The 22275-nt window shown below is 44.1% G+C and overlaps 1 protein-coding gene across 3 annotated transcripts in view; it reads left to right on the top strand.

Annotated features, from left to right (window-relative positions):
• The first annotated feature begins 2850 nt into the window (after positions 1 to 2850).
• The window catches only part of IL21R (interleukin 21 receptor), a 35382-nt gene continuing 15957 nt past the window's right edge, over positions 2851 to 22275 (top strand). The window contains exon 1 of one of the 3 annotated variants that reach the window (XM_036066175.2): positions 2851 to 3470. Coding sequence is in view for 1 of the 3 variants with exons in the window: in XM_078074666.1 (XP_077930792.1) it covers positions 9084 to 9121 (38 nt within the window). In the remaining 2 variants the exon portion in view is untranslated. Of the gene's footprint in view, positions 3471 to 3502; positions 4218 to 6690; positions 9122 to 22275 lie in introns of those variants that run through there. The other 2 variants (XM_036066180.2, XM_078074666.1) reach the window with 2 other exon arrangements.

The following is a 22275-nucleotide window of genomic DNA, read 5'->3' as shown; positions in this document are numbered from 1 at the left end:
CCCCTGAAGGGACCCTTCTCTCAACACAGATCTGTTTCTGAGGGGACTCATGGTCACCCCCATGGACATGGCAGCTCTTTAGTTTCTACCTCCAAAAGCATTTACTTTTTGGCTCCTGCTGTCCCCCAACCACTCCCCAAGTTAGGGCCTGAGCACTCTCTTGAAAATGTACATTGGATTAAGCCACTCCTCTGATGAAAACCTCAGATGATTTCCAATATCCCTGGGAACCAAATCTAGCTTCCTTGCTGTCCTGTGGGGTCCCACACGGTGTGTGTGCACGCGCCTCCTTGTATTCCTTTGCTTGGTCGCTCTGTTCCACCGTACCACGTCCAGGGTCCTGGACCCAGCCCCCTTCCTTCCTGCCTCGGTGCCTTTGTACTTACACTGCTTTCTGCCTAAAATGTTTCCACGATGGCTAGGTCCTTTCTGTCATCCAGCGTGCCCTACATGTTCCTGCCTTGACCTCTCATCGGTTTTCTAGGACACTTAGTACCCTTTGCAATTCGTTTGTCCATTACTTCTTTTTGTCTGTCTCTCTCCATCAGAATACAGGCCGCCCGAGGGCTGTCACTTGTGTATATTTCTGTGGGGTACCCCCAGTACATAGCCAAGGGCTTGCTCAGTATTGGTGGGCAGAAGGCAGGGAGGGGAGAGTGGCTGGCCTGCTGGGCGGGTGGATAGAAGGGTGGATGAGTGGATAGGTAGGGGAATGGGTGGGTGGAGGGAATGGTAAGGAGGCAGGCAGGCACGTGGGAGGGAGGCAGGAGGGATCGAATATCCTCAGGTTAACATACATCCAAAAGCAGTGTGGTGAGCGATCAAGAATATGTGCTCGGGAGCTCAAAGTCTGAGTTCAAATCCCAACTCTGCCACTCACCAGCTGTGTGACCTTGGACAAGTCATTTGCCCTCTCTGAGCCTTACTTTCCTTCTCCGTAAAATAGGGATGAGGACGATGATGAGGTTTTTTAAAAAGATTTATTTATTTAGCTAGGCAGAGGGAGAGGGCAAGAGAATCTCAAGCAGACTCCGTGCTTAGCACCCAATGTGGGACTCCATCCTATGACCCTGAGATCATGACCTGAGCCAAAACCAAAAGTCAGATGCTTAACCGACTGCGCCACCCAGGAGCTCCCAGTGATGAGTTTTAAGCAAGATGATGTATCTTTAAAGGCCTTAAAAACCCTGGGACAGGGGCGCCCAGCTGGCTTAGTTGGTGGAGCATGAGGCTCTTGATCTCAGGGTTGCGGGTTTGAGCCCCATGTTGGGTGTAGAGATTACTTAAAAAATAAAATAAAATTTTTTAAAAAAGAAAACAATCCTGACACAGAGTAATCTCTCGGCAAATATTAGCTCCATCGTACTTTTCCTTTTCTTGATCGTTTAGCCACTCAGATTCCTCTGCACGGTATCATAAAACTTACCCTGAAGATCAAGAGAAAGAAAAGACAAACAAAAGCTGGCTTCCTCCCAACATTGGTTCTCCAGAGAACATGAGATATTTCAGCAGTGGGGAAGAGAATTTCTATAGGGCAAACATCCTTCAAACCAGCCACAGGGGAATTTGTACCCAGTTCCTCAAAAACAGCTAGAAAAAAGAAAAAAATAGAAGAAATAAGTAGCAAGATGCTTTCTCTTTTTCTTTGGAGCGGTCATGTGGGTTAGCTGCAAATTGCTTCCCAAAAATGAGTCAGCTGGGGAGAGATGGCATGTGCATTTGAGCCAGCCTGTGTCATCCCAACAGCACAAAGTAGCCGCCAGGCCCCTTGGTAACATTTTGTCCTGGTTTGGACCCATTTTCACAGCCTGGTGCAGGCTTAGGAATGAGATACACCCAGGATCAAATCTCCACATGTCACTTCTTAGCTTGAAGTCACTTCTTAGCCTCTTAGTGATATTTCACTTCTCTGAGCCTTGTTTTCTCCATCTGTAAAATGGGAATAGTCTTGTTTGCCTCACAGGGTTTGTGGGATAAAATGAGATCTGTAGGTGCCTAAAAAATGCAAGATCATAACAGTAGTGATGGTAGTTAACTTCTCTTACTCTCTCTCTGAGCCTGCTGGGCATGAGTTCGCTGAATTTTCTCTCCTGATTTCTTAAACATCTGCTGGAGAGAGACATCTGACCCTTTCATGGGCCCCTCTGGCTTGTGAGCAAGATGAAAACTCTCTTGAGAGTGTCTTTTCTCATGTGCTCATAATGGCTGCCCTCTCCCCTTGGCTAGGCATCCCCGCTTGACAGATGGGCAAAAAGAGGCATTCAGAGAGCTGACGGGAGGTGCCGGAGGGACTGTCTTCTCAAGGGCATGGACACAGGGTCTTGCTCCCTGCAGTCCTGGAGCAGGAAGCTAGATTCAAAGGAAATGAGGTCAGAGGAGTCTGGGAGGGGGTTCCGAACTCAGACCCCTCCTGGGGCAGGCAGGCAGTGTGCCTGCGTGAAGCGTGGGACCTTGGCGGGCCTCTGCCCTGGGCCCTCCGTCTTCTCTCTGAGCTGAGAGTTGGACCCTGAGGACTGCCGGGGCCCCCCTGGGTCCACTTACACTACCCCTGCACCCCTCTGAGCCTTGGCATGCACATCTGCGGGAAGCGGTGGCTCGCAGGCCCTGCCTGCCTCTCTCTCCTTGGTCATGACCTTGAGGCCTGGGGGGATGATGTCAGCCATCCGCAAGAGGCCATATCACCCAGATGGCCCCAAATGTCTTCCTAGCGGGTGACCTTTAGTGATCGGAGGGCTCTGCCCTGGGGCCCGGCCCCCTCCCACAGCTTTCTCACTCGGACGGGGAGGGGCCAGCGGCTGTGTGGGCGGGGCCTGCGGGGAGCTGCTCACCACATCCTCCTCTTCCTCCATACCCTGCACACGCGGCCGCGGGGCAGCCACACTCTGACAGACCCACTGGTGCCTCTCTGCCGAGTGACCCACGGGCTCGGGGTCCGACTGTTTGCCGGCTCCTCCCCGAGCGTGACTGACAGCCACACGGCCGTCTGTCTGCCTGCCTGCCTGTCTGTCTCTCTGGGTGTCTGCCTGGCTGGCCACCTGCTGGTTGGCTTGACTTCCCCTGTCTGTCTGTCTGTCTGTCTGCCTGCCTGCCTGCCTGCCTGACCAGCCCTTGTGGCCGTGTGTCCCCTCCCTGGCGCAGCCGAATGGTCCCTTACCCCAGCCTCTGCCTTCTGTCCGTGCGTGGCCTCGCTGGGATGTGACCAACCGTTGCCATCCCACCCCCCACCCCCCCAGCTGGCTCCCTCTGTGTGGCCCGCCTGCCTGGAGCCCGGCTGCCATCCATTGGGGTGACAGGTCGTATGCTTGTCTGGCGGGTGACTGGGGCAGGCTGTGGGTCCCCACCCCCTAGCCCTGCTGGTTCCTTCTCTCATCCCCCACCCCCACGCTGAGCCTAGCTGCTGCCCCCTGGTAGCCCACTGGATTGCCCCGAGCACACAGAAGGGATTTCTGAGGGAGAAGCTGGAACAGCAGGTAACTCGGCTCCAGCCACTGTTCTCCGCGGGGGCCTGGCCCCTTCTCTGCCCGAGGTGGGAGGACACGGAGGGGTTTCGCGCCCTTAGCATAGCTGGGACAGTGAGACGAGCAGAGCTGGGGCTGGGGTCTCCTGTTCAGCCCAGCGCAGGATGACCGCAGGATCCTTCTGTGGGTCTGCACGGGGCCTGGAGGCAGGGCCATGGCTGAGAGACCCCCTGAGCTGTCTGTGGAAACCAGCCTCCAAAAGGCAGGGGGTGGGGAAAGAAAGCTGGTCCCAGACCAGACCCAATGCCTCAGTCACCGTGGTTCTGGGCAGCTGAGCAGGGCAGAGTGGGCAGGGGTGAGACGATGAGATGGTGTGGCACTTCTAGGGGGCCCAGTTTTAGGGGGAGGGGCAGAGATTTTGTGCCCGGTCCCATGTGTTAGCTTCTTTATGTCATCTAACTCCTCAAAACGGGTTGGTGTACCCATTTCACGGAGGAAAGAATGGGGGCCGGCTCTGAGAGGTAGAGTGATTTTCCCAAGGTGACTCACCAGTGCGTAGCAGGGTGGGCAGGCGACTCGGAGGCTGGCCCTGTCCTCCACACTGTCTCTTCCTCACAAAAGCCCAGGGGATGGGCCCACGGAGGAGAGGGGAGCAAGGGGTCAGGGGGAGGCTGAGCCTGGAAGCATGGGTTGAATTTTGACGTGTGGAAAGGAGGGGAAGGAAGGAGCCGGCAGACACTTTCCTGGCAGAGCAGCTGGGTGAGTAAAGGCCTCCGGTGGGAACATTGGACCCGTGGAAGGAATGGCCAGTGCTGCCCAGTGGGAGCAGCGGACCCAGGGCAGGGGGCATTACAAAGTCAGGGGCTGCTCCTGGGAAGACATCTGCATTCCCCTGGGGGAAAGCGTGGGGGTTTTAGAAGCACATGGTGGAGTGGGGAAAACCTGGCGGGTTCAAAAGTCAGCCATGCGACTCCCTAGCTGGGGGACATGGGCAAGTCTCTGGGCTTCATCCAGCCTCGTGGAGGCTCAGTTTTCTCATCTCTAAAATGGGGATGAAGGCAGTTCCATCCTCATGGGGCTAGTTGTGACGATTGGAAGGCATAAAAATATGAAAGTTGGAGGCCTCCCACGAAGGCAGCTTGTAACCACAAGGAACCTGGAGCCCATGGCGAGAAGGGCCAGTCTCCAAGAGCGGAAGAGGGTGCACGGACACATTCGAGAATCTGCAGTCCTCCCTCCTGCAGCCTCCATGGTTCTGGTCCTCCCCGCACCAGGGCTCAGCATGCTGCTGACACCTGAGGGTCTCCCACCATCCTTACAACATCAGCTGAGGCTGGGGGCCTCATTCAGCCCATTTCACAGATGAGGAGATTGAGGATCCCAGATCACCTGTGGCCACGACATGCAGAGCTGGGTTTGGACCCCCAGTCAGCTTGATGGCAGGGCCATACCCGCTGGGCAGGGTAGCATAAAAGCAAGACTCACCGTCTTGAGGGCCATTACCTGCTTCCCGTGGTGGCCTCAGCAGAGTTCTACCCACTCCACACCTGGCAGGGTGTCTGGATCCTCACCACCCCACAGGGGAGGGAACTAAGAGCGCTCATGTTAGGAGAACCAAATCCAGGGCCAGGAGAGGTGGGGTGAACAAGACAAAGGCTGAGCCCTGGACTCCCACCTGCCCAGTGAGGGGTGGGGGTGAGGGTTGGAGACCATAGGCTTGTGGGCAGTGGGTGGGGGCAGATGGAGGACGTGGAAGGGGGGAAGACCACTTCTCTCTCCCTGGCGCCTGATAAATGAATGAATGAAAGGAAGGAGGCATCCGTGATTCCAGGGAGGAGAGCCTGTGCCTTGGGAATCCCCACAGGCAGGAACGATGGCTGGGAGGTCTCTGTGGTCGGGTGTGGGGCGTGGGACCCGGCGTACCAACACACGGCCGATGGCGATTTGGGGCTTTGGAGTCAGCCAGGACGGGATGGAGACCCAGCTCCACCCCATGGTACCTGTGTGACCTTGAGTAAGCCACGCAAGCTCCCTGAGCCTCGCTTTCCCCGTCTGTAACATCCATTTCGGGTGTGTTGGGAGGTTTTATTCTACCCGTGTTTTGGGGGGAACCTGCTGTGCAGCAGGTGCTGTCCCAGGTCCTGGGGATTCAGTGGCGCAGACAGACAGGGCCAGCGCCATGAGGAGGGGAAGCAGGCTTAGCCCTGGCTCACAATTACGGTTTACATGAAGTGTTGTTGGTAACGGTTGTCTTGTTATTTGCTAGAACACAGGGCATGGTGTCTGGGTCACCCTAAGCCCTCAGAAAATGATAGCCCATATGGTGATTCTGTTCTCTCTTTCACAGCTGGGGAAACTGAGGCTCAGAGAAGGGTAGGGTTTTCAGGGTCACCCAGGGAGTCTGTCACAAGCAGAGGGAAAGCAGCTGTGAAGACAGGAGGAAAAAACACTTCAAAGGAGGAGGGTCTTCTGCCCCCCCAGCCCCTTCCTCCCCTGTCTTTGCCCTCTAGTACACCCTGAAATGTGGGGGTGGGGCCGGGGGGAGCAGAGAGGGGCCCCACCCCCACCCATGGCTCACAGGTGTGACCGCCCCCACCCTTGCCCTGGCGCCTGGCCAAAGGGACTTTTTACGACAGCTCATATGCAAGATCTGAGTAAACCTGGAACTTCTGAAACATCCTGAGAATATTCCCCAGGGTGCAGGCAGGGGCCCCGCTGATGCCCCCCAGTGGCTGGGACACTTGCAGCCTGCTGGTCCCCCTCACCCAGCCCCCAGGAGGGGTCCGGCCACCCGAATGGTCCCCAGGGCAAGCACACCAACCTGGCTCCCTGCTCAGGCCCTGGAGCTTCCTCACTGTGTGACCGTAGGCAAGGCGCTGGGCCCCTCTGGGCTTCTCCTTTCCTCATCTGCCAAGAGGGCTTCAGCATGTAGATTGGGACCAGGGCCTGCAGAGCTTCTCCAGTATGAATCCATAACACTCCACCCACTTTGGCCAGGCTGGTGGGGTCCTGCTGGGTGGGGGAGGGGGAATAGAGGGCAGGCCGCCAGCCCTGTCCCAACCCCCCACCTCGGGGCCAGGGCCGCAAGCATCCCTTCTTTCTCTGCCTTCCAACCAGCCCGTCCTGGTCTGGGGGAGAGGGGGCTGGAGGGAGGGGTGGCTAGAGGAGCTGAGAGGGGGTGCACAGTCTGGGCGAGGTTGCCCAGCACGGTGGAGATTGCAGGACGGGTAAAGAATGCACAGGCAGGGGGCAGTTGCTGGGAGCAGGGCATGCTTCTTGGCTAGGGGAGGTTGCACAGGCTGGGAGAAATCCCAGTAGGGAAGGCTTGTTTGGGCCAGGAGAGGCTTCGTGGACAAGGATCCCAGCCCGCCTGGGAGGGAGCGACAGATAGACAGGGGTCACAGGCTGAGGTTGGGCTAGGACCTTCCCCTCATGTTCAGCTCCTACTGACTAAGCTATGACCCCAGGGTCCTGGCACACCTGACCTCAGACACCCACAACCCAGTCCTTGCCACTGGCAAAATAAAAAACACATGTAAGAAGCAAGTAATGTTCCCCACACACCTGCAGTGTGCCTGCCTCTCACCCCCTCGGCCAGGCCAGGGCACTGCCCCATTCTATAGGCAACGAAAACTGAGACCCAAACAAAAGGAGAGGTATGCCTAAGGGTCCACTATGGGTTAGTGAGAGAGCCTCCTTTCTGGTCGAGGGCTACCAATCTGATTCTTCCTCAGCCTGAGCGCTCTGCTTGGCTAAGTTTCTGTGCGACCCTGGGGAACCCACTGTCCCTCTCTGAAAGTTCCTTGTTACTAATCTGTTAATAGTAGGCACGATTGCTCAGACCCTGGGAGCTGAAGGTGTTGCTTGGGGTGGAGGGAAGTTCCTGGGCACTGTGTGTGATGGAGCTGATGGGGAAACTGAGGTCTCTCGGGGCCGCCTGCGGGCCTGCTCCGTGTATGACTGGACACAGCAATTTTTTTTTAAGATTTTATTTATTTATTTATTTATTTATTTATTTATTTAGAGAACAAGCAGTGGGGAGGGGTAGAGGGGGAGAGAGAGAGAGAGAGAAGCAAACTCCCTGCTGAGCAGGGAGCCCGATGTGGAGCTCGATCCCAGGACCCTGGGACCATGACCTGAGCCGAAGGCAGACGCTTAACCGACTGAGCCACCCAGGTGACCCAGGACACAGCAATTCTTAGCCTTGTTTGTTCATTCACCACTCCCCCAGCTACTTGTTGAGGACCTACAGTGCTCCAGGGCCCACTCCACACACTAGGGACACTTTCTTTTGTGAACGAAACTGACAAATTTCCCAGCCTCTGGGAGCTTATGCTCCATGATGGAGACAGGTCATAAACAAAAACAGAAACGCTTACTAAACTAATTCTAATGTCACAACTGCGAGAAAGGAAACAAAGAGATGTGTGGCCCAGAGAATCGCAGGGGACACGTGGTGATTGCCTCTTTGAGGAGGCGACGTAAACGTTGAAACCAGGGGATGAGAAAGCAAAGAAGCATGAGGAAAAATGTTCTAGACCGAGGGAATGGCATGTGTAAAGGCCCTGCGGTGGAGGGGGAAAGATGGAGCCCTGGAACTTTTATCCTTATCAAGTAGGTCAAGATCCTCAGTGCACCAAATTTAAGAGAGAGGAGTCAAAAAGAGTAACATCGACTTTTGGAGTGTATAGTCTGCATGGGTTTTAACGTTGAGGGTAGACTTCAAAATCCATTATGATCGAAAGCATTCCCTTTCATTTAGTCACTCATGTAACAGGAGCTTTGAGCATCTACTGGGTGTCAGGTGCTGGTTAGTCACTGGCGATTCAGCAGTAACCAAGAGACACACAGTCCCCGCTGGGCCGTTGCTCAGAATGTCACTGAAAACACCCTGAGCAGTGTGCTCTGGTGGAAGGCTGGACCCGAGGAAAGAGTGACTCATACTCTTTGGAGAGGTTGAAGACTGACAGAGGAGACGTCATTCGAACTGGATTTTGAAGACTGAGTGGGAGGCTGGCAGTCCACCGCAGACCGTAGAGAGTTCTGGTGGCTGAAAGAGCACGTGCTAAGGTGTGGAAGCGGGGTGAATGGGGATGTTGGGGAAGCTGTCAGGCAACTGGTATACCCGGAGTCCAGGATGGATACTGGGGGTCAGAGGGAATTTTGGGGGGCAGATCCTGAAATGTCTTGAATGCCAGGCTAAGGAATTTGGGGTCTTCTCTGAAGGGCAATGGGGAGCCACAGAATGACCCGGCTGCAATGAGGACTGGGTTGGAGGTGCCCCAGCTGGATGCTGGAGAGATCAGGAAAGAGAACAGCAGGAGGGCAGGTGGGCAGAAGTCCCTGAAGACCAGGGATAAACGGAGCCCTTTCTTCTGGGTTCCCTTTCGGGAAGTCCCTCAGTCTTGACAGTTCCCCTTCTGGCGACCTATTGGCTCCTGTTTCTGGCATGGCTGGGGAGTCCCTCTTCACCCACCTCATTTCTTCTTGGTCCCTGTGGGAAACGGGTCATTTTGCTTTTACTGCACTCCAGCCTTACCTTTCACTTTCAAGCCCCAATCCCCGCCCAAGCCCCAGTGGAGATGATGATTGACCTGAGACACTCAGCAATCCTGTTCCTGAATCATGCGTGAGGGAAAGAAGACACGGGGGGTAACCAAAGCGTGAGTTCTTTCCAGTTTGGGGTGGTTGTAAATAATGCTGTTCTGAACGCCTCTGCACACATCTGCTTGTGTACAGATGTACATGTTTCTCTTCGATCCATAGCCTGGAAGTGGGATTCTGTTCAGCAGAAGTGTTTCAAAGTGGTCATATCAAATTGCATGCACACCAGAACACTGAGTAGAGATTGAGAGTTTGGGTTACTCTGCATCCTTTACCAGCACTGAATTGTCTGTCTTTTTCATTTTAGCCTTTCTGAGTTGATGTATCGTGGTATCACACAGAGAGTAAATTTGCATTTTCTTGATGAGTCATGTTTTAAGCACCTCTTACTATGCTTATTGGCCATTTGGATATCTTCTTTGGTGAAATGTCTCTTTAAGGTTTTGGTCCATTTTTTCTTTTTTTTTTTTTAATATGTTATTTATTTATTTGACAGAGAGAGACAAAGGGAGAGAAGGAACACAAGCAGGGGGAGTGGGAGAGAGAGAAGCAGGCTCCCCCTTGAGCAGGGAGCCCGATGCGGGGCTCGATCCCCGGACCCTGAGATCATGACCTGAGCCGAAAGCAGATGCTTAACGACTGAGCCACCCAGGCTCCCCTGGTCCATTTTTTCAAAATTGAGTTTTGTGTTGTTTATTGTTGTTTTGTAGGAGCTCCTTATATATGCTGGATACAGATATATATATATATATATATATGTTATATATATTACAGATATGTATCTATTATATGTATAACATATATTTTATAATTTTATATATATTACATATATTATATACAACTATATAAAATATAAGGATTATATATAGTTATATAAAAGAAACATACAGATATAGATTTATAGAAACAGATATAATCTCTTCCCATTTCAGTTTCTTTTCCATCCTCTTTTTTTTTTTTTTTTAAGATTTTATTTATTTATTTGAGAGAGAGAGAGTGAGAGAGAGAAAGAGCACAAGAGGGGGGAGCGGGAGAGGGAGAAGCAGACTCCCTGCTGAGCAGGGAGCCCGATGCGGGACTCGATCCCGGGACTCCAGGATCATGACCTGAGCCGAAGGCAGTCGCTTAACCAACTGAGCCACCCAGGCGCCCAGTTTCTTTTCCATCCTCTTAATGAAATCTTCTGGTGGACAAAAATTCTTATTTTTAATGAGGTTCAATCTATCAGTCTTTTTCTTTACAGCTCAAGCTTTCTATGTGCTATTTAGGAAGTGTTGTCTGCCCTAAGGTCATGAAAATATTATTATCTGTTTTCTTCTAGAAGCTTTATTGTCTTACCCCTGACATTAGGTCTACAAAATATCTGGTTTGTTTGTATGCATGATGTGAAGTGGCAGGTCAAGATTTATTTTTTCCCATATAAATATCCAATTAATCTACCATCATTTTTTTTAAATCATGCTTTCCCCATGACTTTGCAGTAGTGCCTTTGTTGAAAATCAAGTGACGATAAATGTGAGTCTATTTCTGACCTCAGTTCTTTTCCATTGGTCAGTTTATTTTTCCTTGCAACAATGCCATATTATTTGTCTAAACTCTTCTTAGTTCTTTGCATTTCTATACAAATTTTCACACTAGCTTGTCAATTTCCACCAAAGGAAATCTTGCTGGGGTTTTTCTTGAAACTTGAGATTTCGTTGAAACTTTAGTTCTATTTGGGGAGAACAGACATCTTTAAAATATGAAATTTTCTGATTCATGAACATGTATGTCCCTCTATTTATCTGTCTCTTTAAAAATTTATCTTACTAATATCTTGTAGCTTTCTGTGTAGAGGTCCCGAGTAGAATTCATTAGAGTATTTGATTTTTTTATGCTAATGCAAATTGTATAATTTTTAAGTTTTCATGTTTGTTCTTGGTATATAGAAATACAATAGATTTTCTTCACACTTCACTAACTTTGTTAACACACTTTTTCAAGCTGGAGTTCCAGATATAGGAAGAAATAGCTGCCAAACCCAGTTCACTTCAACTGACCACCAGTTGGGGACTTCCTACCTTTGCTTTTATAATGTTTGCCGACCGCTTCATCTGCTAATCTCATGAGTGCAAGGCAGAGCATCCCAGCCGGGGACTTCATAAACTAGTACATATTTTTTCCCCTTTTAACAAGTTTTGCAGGGACAATACAGAATAGTACAGTATTGTTAAGTGTATGCACATTGTTGTACAGCCAATCTCTGAAACTTTTTCACGACTGAAATTGCATACCCATTGAACAACTCCCCATTACCCCCCTCCCTCCATCCCCCGAAAACCACCATTCTACTTTCTGTTTCTATGAGTTTGATGACTTCAGATATGTCATGTAAGTGGAATTGTACAGTATTTGTCTTTTAGTGATTGGCTTATTTCACTTAGCATAAAGTCCTCAAAGTTCATTCATGTTGTAGCCTTCTTTCTTTTTAAGGCTAAATAATCTTCCACTGTATGTATGTACCACATTTTCTTCATTCATTGGATGGTGAATTTAGGTTGCTTACACATCTCGACTGATGTGACTAAAGCTGCAATGAACATTGGTGTGCAAATACCTTTGAGATGCTGTTTTCAATTCTTTTGGATATCCACCCAGAAGTGTTATCCAGAAACTGCTGGATAACATGGTAGTTCATTCATGTTGTAGCCTTCTTTCTTTTTAAGGCTAAATAATCTTCCACTGTATGTATGTACCACATTTTCTTCATTCATTGGATGGTGAATTTAGGTTGCTTACACATCTCGACTGATGTGACTAAAGCTGCAATGAACATTGGTGTGCAAATACCTTTGAGATGCTGTTTTCAATTCTTTTGGATATCCACCCAGAAGTGTTATCCAGAAACTGCTGGATAACATGGTAGTTCTCTTTAAATTTTTGAGGCACCTCCATACTGTCTCCCGTCGTGTTTGCACCATTTAATAATTCCACAAACAGTGCATAAGGGATACAGTTTTCCCACATTCTCACCAATACAATATCCACCCTCATAGGTGTGAAGTAACAAATTGTGGTTTTGATTTGCATTTCCCTGATGATTAGTGATGTAGAGCATCTTTTCATACACCTGTTGGCCATTTTCTCAATCTTCTTTGGAGAAATATCTATTCAAGACTTTTACCTATTTTTCTTTTTATTTATTTATTTTTAATTTAAATTTAATTATTAACATATAGTATATTACTAGTTTCAGGGGTAGAGTTCAGTGATTCATCAGTTGCATATAACACCCAGTGCTCATTACATCAAGTGCCCTCCTTAATGCCCATCACCCAGTTACCTCATCTCCCCCACCCACCTTCCCTCCATCAACCCTCAGTTTGTTTCCTATAGTTAAGAGCCTCTTGTGGTTTGTCTTCCTCTCTGATTTCATCTTATTTTACTCTTTCCTCCCTTCCTCTATGTTCATCTGTTTTGTTTCTTAAATTCCACATGGGTGAGATCATATGATAATTGTCTTTCTCTGATTGACTTATTTTGCTTAGCATAATACCCTCTAGTTCCATCCACACCATTGCAAATGGTAAGCTTTCCTTCTTTTTGCTGGCTGAGTAATATTCCATTGTGTGTGTGTGTGTGTGTGTGTGTGTGTGTGTGTACCACATTTTCTTTATCCACTCATCTGTCAGTGGACATCTGGGCCCTCCTTTACCCATTTTTCAATCAGGCTATTTGTTTTGTTACTGGATTGAAGGAGTTCTTCATATCTTCCGAATATATTCAATATATGATTTTCAAAGATTTTCTATTATTCTGTAGGTTGTCCTTTCACCCTATTGATTGTTTCCTGTGCTGTGCAGAGGATCTTAACGTAGCCCTGTTTGTCTACGTTTGCTTTATTGTCTGTGCTTTTGATGTCATATCCAAGAAAGAATTGCCAAGCCCAATGTTCTGAAGTTTTCCCTTATGTTTTCTTCTGGAAATTTTATAGTTTCAAGTCTTACATTTAGGTCTTTAATCCATTTTAAGTTAATTTTTGTGTGTGATGTAAGAGGCCATGCTCATTCTTCTGCATGTGCATATCCAGGTTTCCCAACATCATCTGAAGAGACTGGCCTTCCTTCACGGATGATGTCTACAAAGATTTATTTCTGGGCTCTCTATTTTGCTCCATTGGTCTCTATGCCTGTTTTCATGTCAATACCTACTTTGTCTGTCTTTACACCAAGATCTATATGTCTGTCTTTATGTCAACGCCTACCGTGATTACTGTAGCTTGGTAATATGTTTTGAGATCAGGAAGTGTAAGGCCTGTAGCTTTGTTTCTCATTGTCAAAGATTGTTTTTGTTATTCAGAGTCCTTTGAGATTCCATATGAATTTTAGGATTTTTTTTCCTATTTCTGCAAAAAATGTCATTGGGATCCTGACAGAAACTGCCTGAATCTGTAGATTGCTTTGGACATTTTAATAATATTAAGTCTTCCAATCCATCTTTCCATTTACTTGTGCCTTCTTTAATTTCTTTTAGCAATGTTTTGTAGTTTTCAGAGTACATGTCTTTCACTTCAAGTATTTTTTATTCTTTTTTGATTCTATTATAAATATTATTTTAATTCCCTTTTGAATTGTTCATTGTTAATGTATAGAAATGCAACTGATTTTTGAGTGTTGATTTTATATCATTCTACTTTGCTGAATTTGTTTATTAGCCAAACGGCTGTGTGTGTGTGTGTGTGTGTGTGTGTGTGTGTGTGTGTGTAATCTTTAGGGTTTTCTCTATATAAGGTCATGTCAGCTATGAACAGAAATAATTTTATGTCTTCCTTTCCAATTTGACTACCTTTTACTTATTTTTTGTATTGCCTAATTGCTTTGACTAGGAGTTGTAGTACCATGTTAGATGGAAGTGGTGGGAGTGGGCATTTTTGCTTTGTTCCTGACCTTAAAGAAAAAGATCAGTTTTTTACCTTTAAGTAAGGGGTTAGCTGTGGGCTTCTATATATGACCTTTATGGGGTTAAGGTAATTTCTTTCTATTTCTAGTTTGCTAAATGTCTTTATCATGAAAAGATGGTTAATTTGGTCAAATGCCTTTTCTGCATCAATTGAAATGATCATGTGATTTTTGTCCTTTGCTTGTTAATGTGGTGTATTTTTGGATACTGAATCATCCTTGCATCCCAGGGACAAATCCCACTTGATCATGGTGTATAATCATTTTAATGTGCTGTTCAATTCAGTTTGTTAGTATCTTGTCAAGGATTTTTGCATCAGTATTCATCAGGGATATTGGTTTGGAGTTTTCTTTGTCCGGTTTTGGTATCAGGATAATCCTGCCCTCATAACATGAGTTTGGAAATGTTCTCTTATCTTCAATTTTTTTGGAAGAGTTTGAGAAGGATTGGCATTAATTCTTCTTTAAATGTTTGGTAGAATTCACCAGTGAAGTCATCTGGTCCTGGGCTTTTCTTTGTTGGGAGACTTGATTACCGAATCAATCTGCTCACTATTTATAGGTCTGTTCAGATTTTTCTATTTTTCATAATTCAGTGTTGGTAGGTTGTATGTTTCTAGGCATTTATCCATTTCTTCTACATTATTGAGTTTGTTGGGGTATAATTATTCAGAGTAGTCTCTTATAATCATTTTTTTTTTCCTGTGGCATCAGTTGTAATGTCTTCTCTTCCTTTTCTGACTTTAGTTATTTGAGTCTTCTCTTATTTTTTTTAAGTCTAGCTAAGGGTTTGTCAATTTTGTTGATCCTCAGAAGCACAATAGATTTTTATATTGGTCTCATATTCAGTGTCCTTGCTTAACAATTATTATTCTAATAGTTTGTTAAGTATCTGGACTGTTCTAGGTGCTCAATCCTTATATCATTCCAATCCTTATAAATTTTCTAATCTTCATAAATTTATTTATTTTTCTTGCCTTATTGCATTGACTAAGACCTCCAGTACAAGACACTCTTGTCTTTTTCCTGCCCTCAGGGATATAGTTTTCAGTATTTGACCATTATGGATAATGTTAGTTGTGCATTTTGTGTGCACCTGTGTGCGTGTGTGCTCTTCATCAGATCAAAGAAGATTCTCTCTATTCCTGTTTTTCTGAGAGTGTTTTAAAAAATCATGAATGGGTGTTGTAATTCATTAAATGTGTTTTCTGGATCTATTAAATTATCATATAAATTTTCCTTTTTAATTTGTTTATGTGATGAAATAGATTACTGATTTTCAAATGCCAAGCTCACCCAGTATTCCTGAAATAAACCTCATGTGATAATGATGTCTATCTACTTTTGTATATATCATTACATTTGATTTGTTATTATTTCGTTTAGTATTTTTGTATGTATATTAAGAGAAAGATTGACCTATAATCTTACTTTCTTTTAATGTCAAGTTTTGATGCAAAGTTACGTCTTTCATTCCAGTGTTTAGTTCACTTACATTTGATAAAAGTACTGATGTGTTTGGGATTAAGTCTACCATCTTGCTATTTGTTTTCCTTTTGTCTATTCTTTATTCCTTTTTTCTTATTTGTTTCATTTTTTAGAAAAACGAAGTTTAAAAAATTATTATTCTGTTTCCTATTATATTTTCTTTTATAATTCTTTTAGTGCTTATCTTGAAATTACAATGTGCATATTGATCTTTTTTTGAGTCTACCTTATATTGGTACTCTTATAACTTCCCAGACAATACAGTGACCTTTAACTTTATTTATTCCTTCTTACCTTTGGGGTATCATGGTAATGTATTTTAATTTTGCATACAGTTTAAACTTCATAAGACATTATCATTATTATTTCAAGCAATTATTATTCATTTATATTTATAATATTCTCTATTGCTTTTTATTCCTTCTTACATTACCTTGCTTCCCATCTGGTGTTATTTTTCTTTTGCCCAAAAAACTCACTTTAATGTATCTTTTGATGTAGTCTGCTAGTGACAAATTCTCTCAGCTTTTTTTTTTTTTTTTTTTTGGTCTGAAAAATATCTTTATTTTGCCTTTATTTTAAAAATTGTAATTAAGATCTAATTCACATACCATACAATTCACTTTTTAAAAGTGGTTTTTAGTATATTCACAAAGTTGTGCAACCATCACCACCGTTAACTGCAGAACATTTTCATCACTCTAAAAACAAACAAACAAAAAACCCTACCCACCATTCCCCTTCCTTGCAAAGCTCCAGCCCCTGACAACCACTAATCTACTTCCTGTCTCTATGGATCTGCCAATTCTAGAAATTTCTTATAAATGGAGTCATACAATATGTAGATTTTGTGTTTGGCTTCTTTACCTTAGCATAAATTTTCAAGATGCATCTATGTTGAAGCATATATCAGTATGCTTCACTCATCTGTATGGCTGAATAATATTCTGTTCTATGGATATTCTATATTTTGTCCATTCAATTGGTGGACATTGGGGCTGCTTCCAGTTTGGAACTATTATGAATAATGTTGCTATGAATATTCATGAACAGAGGTTTTTTTTGTTTTTTGTTTTTTTAATGGACATATGTTTTCAGTTATTTTCACTATATACCTAGGAGTCAAATTGCTTTGTCATGTGGTAACACTTTATTAACTTTCTGAGAAACTGCAAAACTATTTCCCTTAGCAAACACATCATTTTACATTCCCATCAGCAATGTATAAGGATTCCAGAACTCTACACGTTCACCCACTTTTTATTTTTATGTTTTTAAAATAGCCATCTAGTGGGTTTGATGTGATCTTTATCTGCATTTCCCTAATCAATATGATGATGAGCATCTTCCCATGTGTTTATTGGTCATTTGTATATCTTCTTTGGAGAAATTTTTATTCAAATATTTTGCACATTTAAAAATCAGGTTGACTTTAAATCTTGAGTTGTAAGAGTTCTTTATATATTCTAATACTAGACCTCTTACAAATATACAATTTAAAATATTTTTTCTAATTCTGTATATTGCCTTTTTACTTTCTTGGTAGTGTCTTTTGATGCACGAAAGTTTTAAATTTTGAAATAGTCCAATGTATTTATTTTTTCTTTGGTACTTGTGCTTTTGGTGTCATTTCTAAGAAACTACTGTGTGATACAAGGTCACAAGGAGTTATATCTGTATTTTATTTTTAAAGTTTAATATTTCTACCATTTACAGCTGGGTCTTTGATCCATTTTGAGTTAACTTTTGTATATGGTGCAAGATAGGAGTCCAATTCCATTCTATTGCATGTGGATATCCACCAATCCAAATGGTGTCCCAGCACCATTTGTTTTCAAGACTATTTTCCCCCCATCAAATTATCCTGGCACCATTTTCAAATTTCAGTTTAACATAAATGTATAAATTTTGACTTTGAATTTGATTTCATTGATCTATATATAGGTTAGTATCACACTGTGTTGATTAGTATAGCTTTGTAGTAAAGCTTTGAAATGGAGAAGTCTGAGTCCTTCAACTTTGTTCTTCTTTTTCAAGATTATTTTGTCTATTCTGGCCCCTTATATCTCCATATGAGTTTTAGGATCAGCTTTTTAACTTCTGCAAAAGAGCCAGCTGGGCTTTTGATAGGGATCACTTTGAATCTGTAGATCATTTGGGGAAGACATCTTAACAATACTGAGTCTTCCAATCCATGAACATGGGATAGGCTTCCATTTATTTGGGCCTTCTGTCATTCTTCAACAATGTTTAGTAGTTTTCAGTGTACACATCTTACCCTTTGTTAAGTTTCTATTTTATTCTTTTTGATATTATTGTAAATGAAATTACTTTCTTTTTTTAAAGCTGTTTTTAAAGATTTTATTTATTTATTTGACAGAGAGAGAGAGAGAGCACAAGCAGGGGGAGCGGCAGGCAGAGCAGGTAGAGGAGAAGCAGGCTCCCTGCTGAGCAAGGAGCTGGATGTGGGACTTGATCCCAGGGCCCTGAGATCATGACCTGACCTGAAGGCAGACACTTAACCTACTGAGCCACCCCAGCAGCCTGAAATTACTTTCTTAAATACATGTTCAGATTGTTCATTACTGTTGTACAGATATAATTGATTTTACATATTGATCATGTATCCTGCAACCTTGCTAAACTCACTTATTAGGCCTAATAGTTTTTGTTTGTTTGTTTGTTTTGTTTCATTTTGGCTTTTTGGTGTGGATTCTTTAGAATGTATATACAAGATCATATCATCTGCAAACAGAAATGCTTTACTTCTTCCTTTCCATTCAGGATGACTTTTATTTATTTTTCTTGCCGAATTGTCTTGGCTAGAACCTCCAGTACAGTGTTTAATAGAAATTATGAGAGTGGACATCCTTGTCTTGTTTATGATCTTAGAGGAAAAGATTTTTGTTTTTCACCATTAAATATAATGTTAACTGTGGAATTTTAGTAGATCTGTTGAGCTTGCCTTATTTTTTTTGAGGGATATTTTTTCTGGATATAAAATTCTAAGTTGGCTTTTAAGTATATACATTTCTTTAATTTTTAAAATAGTTTTTCTATGTGTGTAGGTGTGTGGGTTGTTTGTTTGTTGTTGTTGTTGTTGTATTTGTCCTACTCAAGGTTTGTAGGACTTCTTGAATCTGTGGATTAATGTCCTTTCCTAGTTTTGAAAAATTCTTAACCAATATTTCTATTATTGCTTCTGAGTTTTTCTCTCTCCTCTTTCTATGTTCCAAATACATATATGTTGGACCTTTTCACAATGTATATCTCTTTTGCTCTTTTCTGTATTTTAAACACTTTTTCCTTTGCATGCTTCAGTCTGAGTATTTTCTATCCCAGCTCAGCAATCCTCTCTTCTAATGTTACTAATCTGTTGCTAAATCCATTCATTTCTTGTAAATTTCAATTATTGAATTTTTTAGTACTAGGGTTTCTACTTTTAAATAAATTCCATATTTCTGGCAAAATTTTTCAACATACCCGTCTGAGTATTTTTAAATCATGTTAGATAATGCCACTTTCTGAATCACCCATGTGTCTGTTTTCCTCTTGGTTTTTGGTCATTTGGTACTGTTTCCAGGTTTGGCTTGTCAATTTGATTGAATGCTGGACATTGTGCATGAAAAATATAGAGGCTTTTGGTGAAGCTGACTTTTTCCAGATATGTTCAAATTTTCTTTTAGCAGATATATTGCATATAGGCGGATCATCTTGCTGCAGTTATGGCTAAACTGGTTCTGAGTTTTCCTTATTCCCAAGGTATATCCTTTCTTGAATAACTGGGTATTTACCAGGTCCCCTCTTCTTTGCCAGGGCTTGAACTCAATTCTTCCCTCACTGTTGTAAAACTACAAAATTCTTTCTTAGTTTTTAAGCCCATTGCCAGATTCTTTCTGCTAGGTTTCTTGGTATGAGACACATTTGCAATGACTTGACACATGATTTGAGGGGAAATTGCATGCAGAATTTCAGTACATTTTCTTCTCTCTGGAACCCTGGCCTCTCAAGTACCATCTAACTTCATTGCTCTCTCATGTCCTCTTTTTTTTTTTTCCTGCTTCATAGTTGTTCTCAACTACTAGTTGGGGGTTCAGTCTGATACCAGCTACTCCACCATAGCCAGAAGTGGAAGTCCCCCTTACATTTTATTTTAGAAACATAAGATTAACTGACATTTAAAATTTTATGAAATAGTTTGGACATACAAAAAGGTATATTAAATAATATAATCAACACCCACGGTAGCTTTGCTCAGTTTCACCAAACTGTTGAGAACCCTGACTACTCCCCCAATCACATCCCCTCCTCTTCTACTCTATTCAAAATTTTGATTTTTTTTTAATTGTCCCCTTAAATTTCTCTATACTTCCAGGACACGTGTATGTTCACCTAAACAATATAGAGAACTATTTTACACAGTGTTAAGTGTGACATAGATGATATTACTATGTATGTGTTCTTATTTTATTTTATTTTCACTCTGCATTTTGTTTGTGAGAGTCATTTGCTTTGCTGTGTGAAACTATGATTCATTTTCACATTGAGTGATTACACAACAATTGATCTTTCCATTCTCTTGTTGATGGATATTTAGGTTGTTTCCAATTCTCACTATTAAAATCAATGCTGCTATAAACATTTGAGGGTATGCTTCTTGTACATACATGCCAGGGTTTCATCAGTGGTGTACAGAGGAGTAAAATGGCTGGGTCTTAATGCAAACACCTGCTCAAGTTTATTAGACCATGCCAAACTATTTTCCAGACCACTAATTTACATTTCCACTAGCCATGAATCAGAGTTCCCATTACACCATGTCCTCAGCAACATATGATGTTGCCAGACTTTTAGTTTTGCCAATCGAGTAAAATTAAAATGGCATGTCATTGTGGTTTTAATTTGCATTTCTTTGTTGGCTGTGAATTAAGCACTTTGTGCTCTCCGGAGCACCTACTTCAATCTGGCTCCCTACCTCCAAGCTTCTTCACTTCCCTAGAATCTCCTGAAATTTGGCTTTTAGTCTGAACTACCACAACCCCTGCTGCAGGTTTCTTGGCACTGGAGCCTGGCAGATAAACACCTCTCCCCAGCCCCATTCCATCCAGGACTGTGCTGGAGTGCTTCATGTGCAGTGATGTATTTAGTGCTTCCAACAAACCTGCAGCAAGGAGTCATGACCCCCACTGATTAGATGAGAACACAGAGAATCGGAGGGGTTAGGAACTTGCCCAAGGACACACAGCTGGGAGCTGACAGACTCTAAGCCGGGTGCTCTTCACTCCTTATAGGAGACTGCAGAGGTAGGTGGTGCCACAGGGGGTCCCATAGCAGGAAGGCCCTTAGGATACCCTCTGCCCTTCACTCAGAAAGCACACCTGGTGGTTTGGTGTGCACCTGGGAAGAAAGTACTGTTGCCCTCTGGAGTCAGCCTGAGTGTGAAGACCGACAAAGGGACAGATTCGGGGCAGGGAGAACAATGGGACGGGGAGGAGTTCCGACTTGGTGCCTTTACCATTCAAGCCTGCTGTTCCCCGAATTGAGTGGCTGATTTTAGACAATGTTCAATATCTCTGCAACCCATAATGAAAGAGTTAGACCTTTTTAAATCTTTTTTCAGTCCTGTGATGCCAAGTGAAAATCTCAGTTTGGTGCTAGTTTGCCTTAAACAACCTGATACTCTTTAATCCCCCTTTTAAATGAAGGCAATCTGGATTTCCCAAATTCTCAGTTTTAAGCGGGAGTTAGCATCTCACTCACATTCGATTACTGTCTTCTGTTTGCCTCCTATTTAGTTTTACGGTTAATCGATCGTTTTGTTTAAGAAACACATAACATCTACAATTATGTTGGACACTGTTCCCGATGTTTTACAAATACTAATTTACTTCTCCCAAGGACCCCCCGAGGTGGGCACTGTTACTAGTATGTCCATTTTACAGATGAGGACTCTGAGGCCCAGGAAGGTTAAGTAAACTTCCCCGAGGTCCCACAGCCTGTAAACGGCAGTGCTGGGATTTGAGCTGAAGCAGGCTGGCCCGGAGTCTGCATTTTAACGACCGTAGTACACACAGTCTCTCCATTTCATACTAGTTCCCTGTTGATTGTAAGGATATATATATTTTTTGAGACATGTTTATTGGAGTAAACTTGGGAGGAAAGGTAAAGATAAATAGCAAGTAGATAATAGCACCGGTGAAAACCTTGAAAGCCGTAAGTGGCAGGAGTTCTGGAACATTCCAACATGGCTTCATGGATGCAAGGGCAGAGCAAGGGGGCCGTGAAGACTGAGTTTAGAGGGATGGGAGGGGGGGAGGTGTTCAAGGAGAAGACTCAGCACAGGAATTTGCCTCATGCAAAGGCAGAGAGGCATGACAGGGCCTCAGGTGCTAAGGGGAGGCTGAGTAATTCAGAGTAGCTGGCCAGTAACTGCAAGAACCCAGCACCCTTGTATAGCACTTTCCGGTTCACAGAGCACTGTCACATCTGCTTTCCACTGACCCCTCTTAACTGCCAGGTGCAGTGAGCATGATTGTCCCCATTTTAGAGATGATAACCAGGGTCAGAGAAATACCAGAAAAAAATTTTTGTTATTTTTTGCTCCAAGTTACTCTGGCTTCCAGTTCTGGGCCCTTTGCTCTATTCCACTCTATCAGGTATCTTTGGTAGCAAGCAACAGAAACATAATTCACATGGTTGAGCAAAATAGGGTGGGTGGTTGGGGGGGGCGGGGTTTATGTAAAGGAAAAGTCCAAGTGTGGACATCAGATACGGCTGGATCCAGGTCC

The sequence above is a fragment of the Halichoerus grypus genome, chromosome 6 (genome assembly GCF_964656455.1).
Source record: "Halichoerus grypus chromosome 6, mHalGry1.hap1.1, whole genome shotgun sequence".
Taxonomy (NCBI): domain Eukaryota; kingdom Metazoa; phylum Chordata; class Mammalia; order Carnivora; family Phocidae; genus Halichoerus; species Halichoerus grypus.
The sequence above is the reverse complement of the archived record's forward strand: the minus strand, read 5'-3'. Positions and strand labels throughout refer to the sequence as shown.